Raw genomic sequence first — 19,291 nt, forward strand, 5'->3', positions numbered from 1 at the left:
AATTATACATAAACCGTAAGATAAAATAAATACTCATGAGTTCATACTGTAATAAATGGATAAATAAATGGAGAAGAGAAAGTTCTTCCTTACTCAAAATTCCAATTAATATATGTAGAAGAAATAGGGAAAATGTAAAATCACCATTGAGCAAATACCATAGTAGTAACTTGCAGAAAGATTCCCTGATGAATACTGTAATTAACATATGAAGGCTTGAGGAGAAACAGGGTGAAGTATGTTAAGGTCTCTTGCCCAAAATATTAATTACAAAGGGACAAACAGTAACTACAGTGTAGAAACCTAGCGGATAACATTTTTAACTAAGTTACCAAGGTTAAGTTAATCAATAAGATATGTTGGCACCATGTACCTCCTACTAGGATGCTCTAAGATTGTAGTTAATTGGATTTTATGACTGCTGATTTCTTGGTTTTGATAACTGCACTATTACTATGTAGGATGTTAACATAAAAGGTAGCTAGATAAAGGGAAAGTCTCTATACTAATTTTTGCAACATTTCTGTAAATCTATAATTATTTCAAAATAAAACAATTGTAAACTCATTAAGTGTATGTTAAATGTCCTAAATTACAGACACATCTAAATTCTCACTGATATCCTGAATATGTTGGAATTCTTTGTGTGAATGTGAAAGCCTTTCCAATGAACTATAAACTACCTAATTTAAAACTATAATCAAAATCAAGTATGAGTGTTCATTAAAATTCATTTCCCGAGCCCAGAAAAGGGTAATTATTTCAAAGGGTGTCTGGAAAGTTCAAACATAAAATGATAAATACTAAATTTTTTCCTTCTGCATTGAGGCCAGGTCTACATCCCTAACCACAACCCATACCCCTTACTATCCACAGTTATCATCCTACTTTGTCTTTCATCAAATAGGCCAACGTTAATTCCTCTTAAAAATACTAGATAATTCTTTTGAAGTGGGAGCACAGGAAGGAGCAGAGTGTATAAGGATACAATTATCAAAATTAGGGGTTATAAAATAAACTATAAACATGTATGTGTGATTGTTGAAAAATTGAAAACTAAGGCTGGTTTGTTCTGGAATCTTCTTGTACCAAGAGATCCTTTTTCTATACCAAGAGATCACTGCCTGAAAGGTGAAGCTGTATAGCTCTCCTGGAAACAAGGGTAGTACTGCTCCTCTTGCACCTAGAGGTGCCAGATGCTATTCAATCTCACAGGAGATGAAGATCTGCTAGCCATTTGAGCTCTCTATCATAGCTGCCACTGTCCGAAATGCCAACTTGTTAGCGGATGGATCAGGAGAAGAATGACTTAATATTTGGAAGAAAATATTGATGTACTCTAGTCATTATAAATAGATTATATCCCAGAACTCTGTGCTAGACAAACAGCATTTTTCTTACAAAAACTTATTTCCTAGGTAGTCCCAATAATCTATTTAACCTAAAATAGTATTATAATTTTTATAAACAGAAATATTAATCATTATTAGTTAAAGAAAGAAAAAAACTCAGAACTTGAGAAAGTTAAATGTATCTTCAATGCTGGTGCTTCAAGAGAAGTAGTATCACTTAGTGGAATCACTGCTATTTCTTAACTGTGTACAATGACATCCAGGGCACTACAGAAAATTCGCAGGAGCCCCATAGGTTACTTTAATTTTTCAAAGCATCTTCTGTCAGATACCATCAAATTACTACTATTAACTTGTTTGGATCTAACTACTTAGTATATATGACTGTTAATGTACTTTTTTGGGCCTATGGACACTATGAACCAAGAAAGTCTGAAAAACCCTATATTAGAGGATAATGAGAAGTGATTTTATTTATTTATTCATGAGACACACAGAGAGAGAGGCAGAGACTCAGAGGAAGAAGCAGACTCCCTGTAAGGAGCCCGATGTGGGACTCGATTCTGGACCCTGGGATTACACCCTGAGCCAAAGGCAGATGCTCAACTGCTGAGCCACCCAGGCGTCCCTAATTACAGTTTTTGTAAAAGTTGTGGCTTTCCTTTTCGTTAATACAGGTATATTATGGTACTACTCATAATATCATAGGTTTCCAAATAAATCAATTGGGAAGCCCATAAGAGAGAAAGTGAACAAGTGAGAAAAAAGAATGAAAAAGAGGAATTAAAGTATTTTACATAGCTAACATGAAAAGAAGTGAAAGAAAAAAAAAAAGAATTGAGGTACTTTATACACATAAAAGAAGGTGCATTAAGTTCTGAAACAGGATAAGAGGTTCTTTTTACAGTTGATGTGCCAAACACTGAGGTGGATCAGGTACTGGAAAGATTTGGTGAGGCTGGCTAGGAAGGCTGTCTAGAAGCAGCCTGACTAATGACAATGTGACTAGGACATAGCCAAGAGATGAAAGAAAGGCTTATGGTGGGTCGCTAGCTCGATGTTTGGAATACAGTGATAAATAAGTGCTTTGCTTTCACCCTTTCCAAGTCTGTAAAAAATATATATATATCACAAAAAAATGTGTATGTTAAGTTTAACTTTAGTTATAATCACTTTTCTTACCTGGATTTCATCTCCAGAACTGCAGTTATTTCTTGTTGGGAAGCCTGTAGTTGGTATAAGAGCTTGACTATATAGTTAAAGTGCTCTGGGTCAAACACCATCCCAGCTTCAACAAACTGTAGGAGACCAAAAAAAAAAAAAAAAGGTATTTATTCTTATACAAATATGGAAGAGTTGAAAACCAGTATGTAACAACTAGGGGATTGGTGGAAAAACTAAAACAAGTAGAACTAAAATTCACTTAAAAAACTTGAAGTAGGGAAGCCCGGGTGGCTCCGTGGTTTAGCGCCACCTTCACCCCAGGGCATGATCCTGGAGACCCGGGATCAAGTCCCACATCGGGCTCCCTGCATGGAGCCTGCTTCTCCCTCTGCCTGTGTCTCTGCCTCTCTCTCTCTCTCTGATGAATAAATAAATAAAATCTTAAAAAAAAAAACAAAAAACTTGAAGTAAAAAAACAAAAACAAAAAAACAAAACAAAAAAACCCCCTGAAGTATATTTTCTTCCAATATCTGAAAACCACAGTTAGATACCTTAAGAATTTAAAGTGAAAATGAAAATAATGTTTGAATTCAAAACTTGAATATTCTTTGTTTTCCAAGTTATCTCAATGAATTTATCATCCATACCTCCTGTTTGGTACACATTTAGTCTTTAGCCTAGCACTTGTTTTTGTAAGTTATCCCAGATTGTAAACTTCCTGAGACATATCAAACTGAGGTTTTCTAAAACTACTAGTGGTGATAAGTAATTTCTAGCTTAAAAAATTTCCAGGCAGATAATTCTGTCAAGTTTTGTAATGTGGATCTAGAGGTATTCACTGAAATACCTGTATATTCTGCTAGAGTGGTTCCAATGCTGCTCCTTATAGAAAGGGTGGGCGAGAGGGGTGGTTCTTGTTATCAGCCTGTTCTGAAATGGATGGCTGGGCAGTGCTAAATACCAGTAAGCAGCCAAAAGTACATATTTTAATATAATTTTAGAAAGCCATAAAATTCTTTTTTCTTTTTCTTTTTTCTTTTTTTTTTTTTTTTTGGTGCCAACTATAAAATTAATTCCTAACCTCCATGTTTCTTTGTTTTTCTTACTTTGTTTGGGTCATGATTTTCTATGTATATATTGATCTGTGTATTGATTTTTGTTATAAATGACCTCATATCTTTTGATAAAGAGTTTTCTTTAATCATCTTTAAGGTGTAGAGATGACTTTACAAATCAGAAAGAAGTCACCTGGAGTGCTTAGAACGATTTACTATTTAAGGGGAAGGCCCATCAGTCACTGGAGTCTGTTTATAAATCCTCTTTCAAGAGAAAAAGAACATTTCTGAAAACAGAATTCTTTGGCATCAAGAATGTGAGTAAAAGGCAGTTTAAGAGTGTAAGTGGAAAGAATTATTTTCTTGGTTATTCAGTATCAGAGAATAAAAGTGATAAAGCATACCTTGCAAAATATATCTATTAAAGCAGGTACAGCATTCCTTAATTTCATAGTTGCCACATGTTCAAATATTTTTAGCAATATTTTCAAAGCAGGCTGGATAAAACAAAAAATTATACTCATTTTCATGTCTTCTTTCATTTAAGCTGAAAATAAAAGCGTTCTCTAGGAATTATTCAATAAACCCAAAGATTTAATTGATAAATTATACAAACAAGAAATATAACAAATTTACTTACAATACTAAAAAGCATAGATTTTCAGGTTACTTACCAGCATTTTAACCATTATGCTGAGGTTCACTACCTGAAATACTTCTTTCAATAAACAATGTTTGAGTAAAGAATTTAGAAGGTCATTTAGCACTTGCAAATCAAAGTGTATACCCGGCGGAAACTTTCTGTAGTAATCCATAAATGTGTTGACTAAAAATAAAAAAAATATAAAAATCATTTGCTGATATCAAGATATTTATCTTTCCTAAATTAGACAAATTTTCTATATTTAAAGATCAAGCAGTGTAAATTTATCTTCTTGAAAGGTACACTTCTGTATCAGCAATATTTGATGAAAGTAAATTAAAATAAAAGTTAATGACTAACATTTGAAGTCAACCAAGCATAGTAGGCACTAGAGTGGGAGCTAACTTATGTGCTAACCACAAGAAATAGGTTAGCTGCCTCATACAACATGGTATCCTTGGAACTCTGAGGGAGCCACACTCTCAGGGATTCTTCAGGCCAGGCTTGGTCATGTATGAGAAACTGTATAATTTGGGGATGGATACAGACTATTTGTATACATACCCCTTCTTGTTTTTAACCCCACCAACATGTTGATCCTAGAGATATTTTTTATTCCAGTTATGATTATGAACATTCTACTAAAAAGTATACTAATTTCCTCTCAGAAAGTAATTTCTTAATGTTAATCCAACTTAATTTACTTTCTATAACAACACTTAAACCATTTCTAATTTTTTCCCATTATTTTGGTAAAATTATTTTAAGGGATCACTCATGGATTATTTTTTTCCCCATTGCAAACTTTTACAGGTCAGAATCTCTATACCCTAGCTGAAACTGCCTTAATAAAAATTACCTTGGGTTTTATTTTAGTGTAGTTATTTCTGCCCAAAATACTTACTACCATCTGGATTACTTGGTGCTGCTATTTATTTATTTATTTATTTATTTAATTTTTTTTAAATTTTTATTTATTTGTGATAGTCACAGAGAGAGAGAGAGAGAGAATGAGGCAGAGACACAGGCAGAGGGAGAAGCAGGCTCCATGCACCGGGAGCCCGACGTGGGATTCGATCCCGGGTCTCCAGGATCGCGCCCTGGGCCAAAGGCAGGCACCAAACCGCTGCGCCACCCAGGGATCCCCGCTGCTGCTTTTTAAAAGATTTTATTTGAGAGAGTCACAGAAAGAGAGAGCATGTAAGCATGAGCAGGGGGAGAAGCGGAGGGATAGGAGCAGAGAGAGGGAGAAGCAGACTCCTCGCCGAGCAGGGAGCCTGACATGGGGCTCAATCCCAGGACTCCAGATTCATGATCTGAGCTAAATGCAGAGGCTTAACTGACTGAGCCAACCAGGCACCCCTGCCTATTTCCGAATCAGCTTGCTTTTTTGCTGTTGAGTTTTTAGGAATTCTCTATATATTTTGGATGTTAATCCATTGTTAGATATATGATTTGCAAATATTTTCTCCCATTCTGTCAGATACTGTCTTTTAATGAACAAAATTTTTAAATTTTCATGAAGTCCAATTTGTCTTTTTCTTTTGTTGTCTGTGTTTCTGGTGTCATATCTGAGAAATTACTGCCAAACCAGTGTTGTTAAGCTTCTGTCCTTATGACTTCTTTTAAGGGGTTTATTGTTGTAGGTCTTATATTAGGATCTTTGATCCATTTTGAATTGGTTTTTGTATAGAGTGTCAGGTAAGGGTTTAATTTTATTCTTTAGCATGTAGCTATCCAGTATTCCCAGCACCACTTGTCGAAGAAACTATCCTTTTCCCCATTGAGTTGTCTTGGAACCATTGCCTAGAATCATTTGATATGAGGGGTTTTGTCTGGGCTCTCTATTCTATCCAATTGGTTTATATGTCTGTCTTTATGCCAATACTGCAGTCTTGTTTATTACTCTAGCTTTGTAGGAAGCTTTTGTAGGAAGTTTTCAAGTCCTCCAGTTTTATTTTCAAGATTGTTTTTTATACTCATTTTGGGGTTCCTTGCAATAAAATATGAATTTTTAGTTTTTCTAATTCTGGAAAAAAAAAAGTCATTGGTATTTTGATAGGGATTGCACTGAATTTCCAGTAGATCACTTATGTAGTATGGACATTTTAACAATATGAAGTCATGGGCAGCCTGGGTGGCTCAGGGGTTTAGCGCCGCCTTCAGCCCAGGGTGTGATCCTGGTGGAGACCAGGGATCGAGTCCCATGTCAGGATCCCTGCATGGAGCCTGCTTCTCCCTCTACCTGTGTCTCTGCCTCTTTCTGTCTCTCATGAACAAATAAATTCTTTAAAAAAAAAAATAGTATGAAGTCTTCCAATCCGTGAACATGAGATTTGTTTCTACTAGTTTCTGTCTAATTTCTTTCAGCAATGACATATCTTTCATTTCCTTAGTTAATTCCTAAATATTTTATTATTCTTGGTGCTACTATAAATTGAAATGCTTTTATTTCTTTTTCAGATTGTTTTCTGAATATATAGAAATGCAAGTGATTTTTGCATGTTCAATCCATATACTGCTACTTTGCTGAATTTATATTTTAGTTCTAACGGGTTTTTTGGTGGAATCTTTAGAGTTTCTACATGTAAGATCATATTATTTGCAAACAGGTAATTTTTTTTATTTCAAGTTTTTATTTAAATTCTAGTTAGTTAACATGGTAAAATTGGTTTCAAGTGTAAAACTTAGTGATTTATCACTTACATAGAACAGCCAGTGTTCATCACAAGTGCCCTCCTTATACCCATCACCCATTTAGCCTATCCCCCCACCCATCTCTCCTTCACCAACCCTCAGTTTATTCTCTGTAGTTAAGAGTATCTAATTATTTGCTTCCCTCTTTTTTTCCTCCCTTCCCCTATGGTCATGTTTTCTTAAATTCCACAAATGAGTGAAATCATATGGTATTTATATTTCTCTGACTGACTTATTTCACTTAGTACAATACACTCTAGCTCCATCCTTGTTGTTGCAAATGGCAAGATTTTATTCTTTTTGATGGCTGAATATTCTGTTATATAGGGCAGCCTGGGTGGCTCAGCAGTTTAGTGCTACCTTCAGCTCAGGGTGTGATCCTGGAGACCCAGGATCAAGTCCCATGTCGGGCTCCCTGCATGGAGCTTGCTTCTCCCTCTGCCTATGTCTCTCATGAATAAATAAGTAAAATCTTAAAAACAAATATTCTGTTATATATATGTATGTGTATACACACACCACATCTTCTTTATCTTGGGCTCTTTCCATAATTTGGCTATTGTTGATAATGTGCAGAGTTAATTTTACTTCTTTTCCGAAATGGATGCATTTTATTTCTTTGCCTCGTCTGATCATTCTGGATTATAAATCTTCCAGTTTTAGTTTGAACAGAAATGATGAAAATGGGTACCCTTGCCTTTGTTCCTGATCTTAAGGGGAAGAGTTTTGGTCTTTCACCACTGAGTATGCTTTCTGCAATAGGTTTTCATACACAGGTTTCCCTCACTTTCTAGAGTATGCTTTATACCACCCACTTCACTTTTATGAAAGACCTACCTTGGTACAGGCCTACCTTGTTTTATTGTACTTCATTTTATTGCACTTTGCAGATTTTGCATCTTTTACAAATTAAAGGATTGCAGGAACCCTAAATAAAGTAAGTCTACTGGCACCATTTTCCCAACAGTACTGCTCACTGTATGTCTCTGTGTCACATTTTGGTAATTCTTGAAATATTTCAAACTTTTTCATTATTACATCTGTTGTAGTCATCTGTGATCAGTGACTGGGACTCACTGAGGGCTTTGGATGATGGCTAGAGTTTTTTAGCAATGAAGGTTAAGGTATATACACTTTTTAAAAAATTATTGTATACTTAACAGACTATAGTATGATATAAACAAATATAACTTTTTAAATTTAAATTTTGTTAGTTAGCATACAGTAAGGAAGGACTTCTGTATTTTGTTGTTTCCTATTTGCATACTTGTAGCTTTTTTGTTCTTTATTTTCTGCATTACTATTGTCTTTGTTTAGTTGATGTTTTTAATTAAATGTTTAAATTCCTTTTTGTGTTTATTCTATAGCTATTTTCTTTGTGATTACCATGAGGATTACATTTAACATCCTAAAGTCGTAACACTCTAATATGAACTAATACCAGCTTAACTTCAGTAACATACAAAAACTGCTTTTTTTTACAAAACTCCATCCCTACCCTTTTCAGTTAAGTCATAAAATTACATTTTTACATACTGTGTGTCCCAAACATTAACAGTTTTTTAAAATGCATGAGGCTCTTAAATTATATAGAAGAGAAGATTTGGAGTTATCAAATTTGCAATACTACTACTTTTTACACTAATAATTTTTTTCTTTAACTGTTTTAGTCTCTTTAATCATAGAGAAGAAAACAGAATAGCAGTTACAAACTATTGTTTAAATAATTACTAACTTTTACTATTGTCCATGTATTTACTACCTCTATTGAGACCATTATTTCTCCACATGACCTTGAGTGACTATGTGTTCTTTCATTTCACCATGCGGGACTCCCTTGATCATTTCATGCAGGGCAGGTCTACGGGAAATGAACTCTCCCAGCTTCTACTTATCTGAAAAGGTCTTAATTTCTCCTTTATTTTTGAAGGGTAGTTTTGCTAGATATAGGGTTCCTGGTCGACAGAAAATTTCCTGAAGCATGTTGAAAATATTGGCTTTCTTTTGACCTCTAGTTTCTAATGAGAAATTTGCTTATAATCTTACTGAGGATCCCTTGGATGTGATGATTTGCTTCTCTCCAGCTGCCTTCAAGACTGTCTTTGGCTTTTGAAACTTTGATTATAATGTGTTTTGGTGTGAGTTTCTTTGAGTTCATCATCTTACTTGGAGTTTGTTAAGCTTTTTGGACATTTATATTCATGACTTTCATCAAATTTGGGAAGTTTTCAGCCAGTCTGTTTACATACTCTTTCTGCCTCCCTCTTTTTCTTCTCCTTCTGGGATTCACACAATGTATATATTTATCTATTTAACAGAATCCCACAGGTCCCTTAGGCTGTTGTTCACTTTTCTTCAATCTTTCTTTTCTCTCTTCTTTGAACTCAGTAATTTCTATTGTCTTATCTTCAAGTTTGCTGATTTTTTGCCTGCTTAAATCTGCCTTTGAATCCTTGTAGTAAACTTTTTACTTGTTATTGTACTTTTTCAGCTCCAGTTTTTTTTTTGAGTTTTCTTAACCTCTCTTTATTAATATTTCCACTTTGTTCATACATCATTTTCTTTACTTCCTCTATATCTTTGTAAGTATGTTAAACATCTTTAAGACAGTTGTTTTGAAGTCACTATCTCAACTATCTGCCATTAGATCTTTTACAGGGATAGTTTCTATTGATACATTTTTTCCTTTGAGTGGGCTGTACTTTTTCCTATTTCTTTGTATACCTTGTGACTTTTTTGTTGAAAGTGGGCATTTTAATCTAATAACTGGTAACTGCAAGAGCTCAGATTCTCTCCCTTCCCCCAGGGCCTGTTGTTTTGTTATTGTTTCTGTTTACTGCTTTTGTTTTTATTTATTTTTTATTTTTTTATTTATTTATGATAGTCACACAGAGAGAGAGAGAGGCAGAGACACAGGCAGAGGGAAAGCAGGCTCCATGCACCGGGAGCCCAATGTGGGATTCGATCCCGGGTCTCCAGGATTGCGCCCTGGGCCAAAGGCAGGCGCCAAACCGCTGCGCCACCCAGAGATCCCTGCTTTTGTTTTTTTATTGTTGTATGTTCTGTGGGGAGGATCAGTCTGAAGTAAATTTAAGGTCTTATCATTTCTTTAGTGAGCCTTTCTCATGCAGTCACTTTTTAGTTTCCCCAATATATGCATGCAGTTGTTTTTGAATATCCTAGTCTCTAAGACTTGGCTCCGAAATGGGGAAAAAGAAAAATGAAAGACAAGGTAAAAAAAAGAGTGCTAGCTCTTTAAATTGTTTGGAAGTCACTTTAGCAGGAAGAAGAGAGGCTTAAGACAATGGGAAAAAGTAGGATAATAATAGCTGCCCATCTCTTTGCACCTCTGTGATCAGAAGCAGCAATCAGCAATCTGCTATTTCCTAGGACTAAGATTTGAAAGATAAATAGGTCTTTGCTATAGGGAAGAGGGATGGAAGAAAGGCATCCCAGATAGAGAGCAGGTACAGTGGCTGTGATATTATAACAGAGCCTGGCCTGTTTAGGGACTTACACAGAATTCAGTATGGAAGTGTACTGGCCTCAAAGAGGTAAGTGTTAAGAGGATAAGAAGTAGGAAAGATTTCAGTTTCTGAAACATCCCTTCAGAAAGATTTTAAGCCAATTAACAGTATTATTTTTTCTTATACCTATACATCCATGCAAATATTAGTATGTAAGAGAACTATAGTGTTAGGTGGATTCTAATTTTTTTAGTAACCAAAATGGCACACTTATTTTTAATCCTTTCTAAGACCAGCAGAGCCACTCTAAGGCATTCAGTTTTCATACTTTAAAGTACTGAAGTTACTTTCAAACTATAAAATACAATAGCACATTGTTTGAAACACTCACATTCATGAATTTATAGTAATCGTTCCATTGTCTCATACCTGCACGTTGTAGCAAACACAGCTCGTTGATACTTATATATTTCTTAAACACATCCATACAAACCTACAAGTAATGAAAAACATATTACCTTTTTATATTCTTTTTATATTTCATAAAAGACAAATTTCTATCCTATCTTTCTGTTTATTCTATTTTTTTATTCTTTTTTTTATTCTATTTTTTTAAGTAAACTTAAAGCAATGGCATAAAAAGTTGAAGTTAGGTTAACTCACAGATTTGAAATGCATATTGAACTCACTACAAAAACCTTATTCTAGAGATGCTCTGAAAAAGAAAAGGTCAAGGAAATAGCCTAGATTAGCAAGCAATGGGGGAAAGGAAGAAATCCTTGAGTATCTGAAATTTTTAAAAAATCTTATTTAGGTCATTTAAAAAAATAACTTTACTCATGCAAGGATAAATCCATTTACCAATGGATTAGAATAGAGAGCCTAGAAATAGACACGCTCATATAGAATCAGCTGGTTTGTGACATGGTGACCCTGCAGTGCAGTGGGGGGAAAAATGGTCTTTTTTTAGTAAATGGTGTTGGGTCATCTAGGGATCCACACAGGAAAAAATATTTATCTTGACCTTTTCTTCACATAATAAACAAAAAAAATCAATTCCAGGTGGCTTAGTGTTTTTTTTTTTTAAATTTAAATTCAGTTAGCCAATATATAGTACATTAGTTTCAGATGTAGAGTTCAATAATTCATCAGTAGCATGTAACACCCAGTGCTTACTACATCATGTGCCCTCCTTAATGGTGGCTTAGTATTCTAAATACAAAGATAAAACATTGGACCTTAAAAACAAACAAACAAACAAACAAACAAACAAACAAACAAAAAAAACAAAAAAACAAGATCTTGGCAACTATTTCTTCAACAGGACAAAAAAAAAAAAAAAAGGTTAAGAAAATCAACAAAACTGGGCTATATAAAAATTAAGAAATTCTGTTTACCAAAAGACACTTTTAAAGAGGGTGAAAAGGCAACCAGTACACTAGTAAGAGTTACCTGCCATACACATATCCAACAGAGAACTTACACCCAGAAAATATAAAGAATTCTTAAGACAGATAAGAAAAAGGCAATCCGGGCAGCCTGGGTAGCTCAGCGGTTTAGCACCGCCTTCAGCCCAGGGCCTGATCCTGGAGTCCTGGGATCGAGTCCCACGTCGGGCTCCCTGCATGGAGCCTGCTTCTCCCTCTGCCTCTCTCTCTCTTTCTCTCTCTGTCTCTCATAAATAAATAAAATCTTAAAAAAAAAAAAAGAAAGAAAAAGACAATCCCATAGAATATAGGCAAAATACTTAGATATTTCCAAAAAGAGGGTATCCAAGCATCTAATGATTTTGAAAGATGCTCAGCTTCATCAATCATCATCAGGGAAGGCATCACTCCCCACCCACCAGAATGGTTAAAATTAAAAGGCTGATAAATACCAAGAGCTGGTAAGGCTATGAATCAACCAGAACACTTCAACATTGCTGGTGAGAGTGTAATTTGGCAGACCACTTCAGAAATCTGCTTGGCAATATTGACTAAAGTTGTACATATGCAGATCCTATGAACCAGCAATTCCAGTTTTAAGTATAACCCATCAGAAAGTGTGTGTTTATATATATGTATATACATACATATATATATACACACACACATATATATCCACCAAAAGACAGGCAGGTTTAGAAACCACCCAAATGAATCAAAAGTAATATTTATCAATAAAATAATTTTGATATACTCGCACACTGGAATATTTATTATACAGCAATGAGAAAGAAATGTTTATAACTAAAAAATATAGATGAATCTCAAAAATATTGAACAAAAAGAAACTAAAAATAAGAATACAGATTGTATGATTTCATTTATATAAAGTACAAAACTAGGCAAAGCTCATCTATGCTAGCAGGAGTCAAAGAAAATCTGAATTAAACATATAACAGATGATTATTAAAACAATCTCTACTTCACAGACATTACATATTTTACCTTTTCATCCCCTTGCTCAGGCACATGAGCAAACTTGCATTGTGATCGTTCACAGCCACGTAATGTATTAAAATGAAATTTGCAATATCTATGGGGTAGCATCAACCCTAGGGGCTTCTGGAACACCTAGAAAATTAGATATATTTTCTTTTTATGTTAATTACAAAACACCATAATCAAGTGAGAAAGCATTTGAAGGAACCAGAAATATATACACCCAAAAGAGTATCAAGACAAATTGCTGACTTGATAAAGTAAAACTCCAAACAATTGATATTTTTAAAATGATGAAAACAAAAATTTTAAATGATGTCGAATTTTTGCAATTTCCTTCAGTGTAAAATATTCCAGTTACTACTGTTTTACGTTACATGTTTTTAAAAGTTTATGCATTCCCTCCCCTTTCTCATATACCTGGCCCCTTTTGCTTTTATAAGAAGCTATTCTATTATAATATGCATATTTCAGATGCATTTACTTAGAATCCAAATTTTCCACAGCTTTTCTGAGTAACAAAGATATGACGGAATAAAAATATTTACAACAAACTTTCTCTATAAACTGCTTTAATTAAATCATTAGCTTTCTCTTCCATCACAGGGAACTATCCATCCTATATTTTGTTTTGTATATTCACTCTCCACCCTACCCACCCAGCCTTCTTTCAACTTCTTAACATTATTTGTGAATATCCTCGGAGTCACTACTCATTTTCTGCTTTTTACCACCAACTGCCATTCAAAATCTGTAAATGGCCAGAAGTGCTTAAAAAAAATGATAGGGAAATACAACCAAAATATGTGCTTTTATAGGATTATTTTTTTTTTTAATGGGGGACTTACCCCTACATTTTTTTCCCTCTTAAAAATTTCACAAGTTTCAGGACTCTGCAGCTTTAGGAAAGAATGTTTTCCTGGAAATTTGAAATCTAGAAGTGATTAAGAATGACATCACACATCATTATGTTAGTTTCTTCCCTTCATAACAATGAAATATTACCACTACTATCTGCTTTAAAGTTTTACTTTGGACTACTCATACTCTGTTCACAGACTATGATGCTACAGTGTGTGCCTGTGAAATAAAAAATGCTCCTTAAGTATTTCTAGGCCTAAATGTAAAATCTTAAACTAATTTTAAGCTGAAGATACTTTCTTAAAAGCTTTATATAGCAGTACTGAACACAGCATTTAAATAATAGTCTTTATGTTAAACGCACATATATGATACACAATTAAAATTTCTAAGGAAACTGACAAACCTAGGTATTACCAAAATGAACTATGTACCCCCTACAAATTCATATGTTCAAGCTCTAACCCTTTATTTGAAGATCGGGCCTTTTACAGAATGAAATGGGGTCATAAGGGGGAGACACTGATCAGATGGAATTAATGTCTTTATAAGAAGAGACATGAGAGAGCTTGCTCTTTCTCCATGCACATGTATCAAGGCAAGGCCACGTGAGGCCTTAGCAAGGAGGCAGCCATCCATAAACCAGGAAGAGAGCCAGAAACTGAACCCTGCCAGAACCTTGATCTTAGCCTCCAGAACTGTGGGAAATAAATTTCTGTCATTTAGGCCACCCAGTCTATGGTATTGTGTTTTGGTCACCTGAGCTACTGATACACTAGGCATCCTATCCCTTAATGTTGGTCTTTCAAAATGAGAATTAGGACATTTAGAAATGTTTTTCTCTAAAGATAAAATAATTTAAAAACTTTTTATTTTAAATAATTGCATTTTTCACTTGGTAGCATCAGGTGAATTTGGAACAAGCTCAAGTTTCTGCTGCATAGTTTTGCTGTAATTTTCATTATAAGAACCATTAAGGCTTTTTAAGATAAAACACACAATCATCTGGGCATGCTGCTGTAGCACAAGACACCAGGCAGCACAAAGTCTGTAATAGGAAAGTACAGAAGAATTAGGTGTGGGCTACACAAAGAAATTTTATTGCTTCTAAATTCATTCTTCAATCTAGCCTATTTTGTTCAAGCATTATGGATCGTCAAAAAAACCTGACACAAATTCTAAATACATTATAAAATTTTAAAATATTCAACTAAGATATGAATATTTTAGGTATATCCTATATTTTACCGCTATCACACAAACACAGATATTTAAGAAATTATTCCATCTAAAGTTCTAAGTAAAGGTATACTAACTTTCCAATTTTAACATATTCTAAGTGTGTTTTGATATTTTTTACTTTTTTGTTTTTGATGAAAAAAATCTCCTATACAGTTTCTATGTTATCAAAAGCCAATAAAATTTTATTAAGATAACAGTACCATTCATCCAGGGCTTTAGAAATAGGTCTTCTTGATGAGCACTCAGATTCAAAGGTGGCACTGATAAGCACAGAGGTTTTGGGACCAGTGCTGCCAAATGACATTCACCAACCATGATCGCTGCATTTTTAGAATCTTCACTGTGTGAGCACAAAAGCCAAAATCAGATTTTAAAATTCTAGAAACATTAAAGTAATGAGAATCAAATAAGTAGAAACACAACCTAACACACTATGTATATGTTATACACCATGCTGTATACTATTACCATATTATGATTCTTCAGTATCTTCAGTAGGTGTTCTTGCCTTCTTCAGTGCTTGTTAAATGGCCAGGGTAGGGGTAGGAGAAAGGTTGTTGGGTTAAAACTAGAGCAGAGTATTTTTGATCACACCAGACAAAAAGTCTGAGGAGGAACTAGGCTAGCATTCTAATCCAGAAAAGATCATCCAATTATTCTATTGATAGTAGAGTAAAATAAATAAATTATGAATTATTCTTTAGAACAAGCATATTTAATAAATTTATACAGGTACCTGAGAGCTTCCTTGGGGAAGAAGGTATAAAAAATGTGCTGTTCTTGGTTGCTTAGATTTAACCAGCTCTGACTATATTTTAATATGTGAGATCCTATATAACCTGTTTCAGAAAAACTTAGGAGTTTTCTGGAGCTTCACTTACTTAGAAAAAGAAAGAAGCGAAGGAGAAAGTGGAAAGTATCTCAAAGCTGACTGATAGTTATGAATGAACTTAGTTTTTAGGCGAAAATCACTCAGATACTGCAATATTTTACCTTAAAAATAATTCTATTAAGCTTTTTCAGCTGGAGTTCCCTGGGCCAGAGAGGAGAAAAAAAAAAAAACAAAAAAAACAAAAAACAGAAAGAAGGTGCCACACTTACAACAGCTGAAACTTAGTTAGCATTGAAAAAGCTTAAAAATTACACAAGGGGTGCCTGGGTGGCTCAGCAGGGAGTCTGCTTCTCCCTCTGTCCCTCCCTCTGCTCATGCTCTCTCTCAAATAAATAAATAAAATCTTTTTTAAAAATTACACAGGAAAGAGATTATCACTTCTTTTTCCAACTTGGGACATCATTAATATATGCAATCAACACCACATTCCTCAAAACAAAACAAGAACAATAATATAGAACAAACAAGAATTATGGAATTTTACAGATGGAAGAGATTATCTAGTAAAATTATTTTGTTTTTGATTGAATGACTAAAGCCTGGAGTAATGTAGTGACTTTTCCAATGTCACATTCCTGATCATTGTGGTAGAGCCAAACTGATGATAAAACTCTGCAGACTGCAATGACACTACTTCGTTGTAAGCAAAATGCCTATAAGAGGGAAAAAAAGGGAACTTTTGTCATTTTTTCCCTTTTAAAATTTCAAATGGTCATGGATCATACTGGGTTTCTGTGCCAATCTAATTCTCACCTAGGCTTTTCCTTCATTCAGTGGTTCTCAAACTTGAGCACATATTAGGATCAGCTGGTGGCCTTGCTGAACCACAGACTGATGGGCCCCATCTCCAGAGTTTCTGATTCAGCAGGTCAGGAATGGAACCAAGTAATTTGCATTTCTAACATGTTCCCACTTGATGCTGCTGCTATAAAGGATCACACTGAAAACTACTGCCTTAACACAAAAGGACTTGAACACATTTGTCACCTGATCTCAGTGTACCTTGCCCCAACAGCAAAACAGGCATGCAGGATGGATCGTGATCTCCAAGGTATCCTTTAAGTTTGGTATTGGCATATGTTCAAGTGAGTGTACTGTAACTCTTAGTACTAATCACTGCAAACATGTCAGATACCTGCAAACTGCAATATTCATCTGATTTCTGACACTTTTCTACCTTCCCAAAGGTCATGTACACATTCTTTTTTCTTTTATCATTATTCCTTATTCCTTCCTCAAAAAATATTTTAATGGCTCAAAAATCTTTGTCACAGCTTTATACTAACTGAAAGTATCCCTGACATCTGGGTATACCTGATACACTGATTAATAATCTCTATGTATGGCTCACAGCATGGTAGCCCAAGCACATAGAGCAGAGAATGAAAAACACACTCAAAATACAAATTATGTAACTATTTTAAAATTACATAATTAAAAATGGTACAAACCTTTTGTAAACTTCAAAGATATTTTCTTTTTCTTCTTTAATAGTCACCTTTTCTGAAAATCTACTCTGTGAAAAAATTATGGTTAAAAGTACAAGTGAATATTTTTGTATTCCATATCTATAAGGTTTACTGGGATATATTAGATGTTAATTAAACCACTAGCTTATGGCCAACTGACAAAACAACTCTACAGTATTTGAAATACTAATATTGACTTAAAAATTCCACTGTTGCTTAAGAGAAAAACTCATAGAAATCATAAATTTTCTCAGCTTTTGACACCATAGTTACATAAACTGGCATTTAAAATTATTATGAACAATTAAAGTTACATTTGTTTTCATTCAGATAAAAAGCATTAAGTGACTTTTATTTTTAGGTGGTATTTATGAACAAATTCATTTTTCTCATTGGAAGTATTAAATGTATTTCATTTATCACTATACTCAAAACATTTCACATTAGTGTTCTGGAATCGTGCCTAATTATAAGGAAGTTATACATGCTAATATTAAACTTTTAAAAAACAGGCAGGGAACAAGAAAATAAATCCCCAAATTACCTATTATGAGCAGAGATAACCATTTAAATTCTTACTTTATATGAAAAATTAAATTTTTTAATTACTAAAAATTTTTTCCAGCCTTGCTGAGAATTGATATATATTACTGTATAAGTTTAATGCATACAGCATGATGGCTGGATTTACATACATTGTGAAATCATTACAATAGCTGCAGCTAACACCTATTTTCTCATAGAGCTACAACAAAAAGAACAAGAGAAAAAGAAATTTCTCCTTGTGATGAGAGCACTGAAAATGTACTCTTTTAACCTTTTTTTTCTTTGAGAGACAAAGTATGCATGTGCAGGTATAAAGGGAGGGGTGGATGGAGGAGAGAGAAAATTTTAAGCAGGTTCCATACCCACCACAGAGCTCAACTCATCTCGATATCACAATCCTCTGAGAGATCATGACCTGAGCCAAAAATCAAGAGTCTGACGCTTAACCAACTGAACTACCCAGGCACCCCAACAACTATTCTTTTTTTAAAAGTACATAACACATATTACTGTAATATGTGTAATGATATAATGATACACACTGCATATACTTTTAACCCTTGCAAAGAAAATTACAAAAATCAACTGAGAAACATAAAATATTAAAAAAAATATACCATGTTCTACACGAGACTATTAAAGGTAAAGATGTTAATTCTCCCCAAATTAATGTATATATTTTAAAAACTACTTTATCATGTGAGTTTATATATTTTTTAAGACTTTACTTATTTATTCAAGAGACAGAGAGGCAGAGACATAGGCAGAGGGAGAAGCAGTCTCCCTGCTGGAAGCCCAATGCAAGACTCCAGGACCTGAAGATCACGACCTGAGCTGAAGGCAGATGCTCAACTACTGAGCCACACAGATGCCCCTGATCACGTGAGTTTAAAGCACTCTTAAGAGAATATAAGAATGGCCAAAAAAAATATTTTAAATTTATTATACATCTTAGGGTCTTTTAAAGCAAGCCTTATTTTTATTTTGCTTGCTATTTTTATTTTTCAAATAATTGACAATATGATTGATATTAGTACAAGGACCTGAGCAATCAATGAAACAAAAGGAACAGTTCCACACATACAAATTTGAAATTTTTTTAAAAGATTTTATTTATTTATTCATGAGAGACACACACACACACACACACACACACACACACACACAGAGGTAGAGACACAGGCAGAGGGAGAAGCAGGCTCCATGCAGGGAGCCCGACATGGGACTTGATCCGGGGACTCCAGAATTATGCCCTGGGCCAAAGGCAGGCACTAAACCACTGAGCCACCCAAGGATCCCACAAATTTGAGAATATTAAAGATAACATTTGAAATCTGTGAGGAAATGATTCAATAAATGGCAGCAGAAAAATGGGCTAGTTAACTGGGTAGAAAATAAGTTTGGTACCAACTCACCATATGTTAAAATACTTTTTAGGTAAAGATTTAAATATACAAAAATAGCAAAAAAAATAAA

The 19,291-nt window shown here is 34.3% G+C and overlaps 1 protein-coding gene across 2 annotated transcripts in view; it reads right to left on the minus strand.

Moving 5' to 3' along the window:
* Positions 1–19,291, minus strand: part of TOPAZ1 (testis and ovary specific PAZ domain containing 1) — a 77,943-nt gene that overhangs the window by 35,906 nt on the left and 22,746 nt on the right. For both annotated transcript variants that reach the window (XM_038570255.1, XM_038570254.1), the window contains 8 exons: positions 17,252–17,316; positions 15,109–15,248; positions 13,654–13,739; positions 12,812–12,937; positions 10,809–10,872; positions 4,247–4,398; positions 3,977–4,069; positions 2,535–2,650 (listed from right to left, as the gene is read on the minus strand). In XM_038570255.1, coding sequence (XP_038426183.1) covers positions 2,535–2,650; positions 3,977–4,069; positions 4,247–4,398; positions 10,809–10,872; positions 12,812–12,937; positions 13,654–13,739; positions 15,109–15,248; positions 17,252–17,316 — 842 coding nt within the window. The remainder of the gene's footprint in view (positions 1–2,534; positions 2,651–3,976; positions 4,070–4,246; positions 4,399–10,808; positions 10,873–12,811; positions 12,938–13,653; positions 13,740–15,108; positions 15,249–17,251; positions 17,317–19,291) is intronic.

The sequence above is a fragment of the Canis lupus genome, chromosome 23, assembly GCF_011100685.1.
Source record: "Canis lupus familiaris isolate Mischka breed German Shepherd chromosome 23, alternate assembly UU_Cfam_GSD_1.0, whole genome shotgun sequence".
Lineage (NCBI taxonomy): Eukaryota > Metazoa > Chordata > Mammalia > Carnivora > Canidae > Canis > Canis lupus.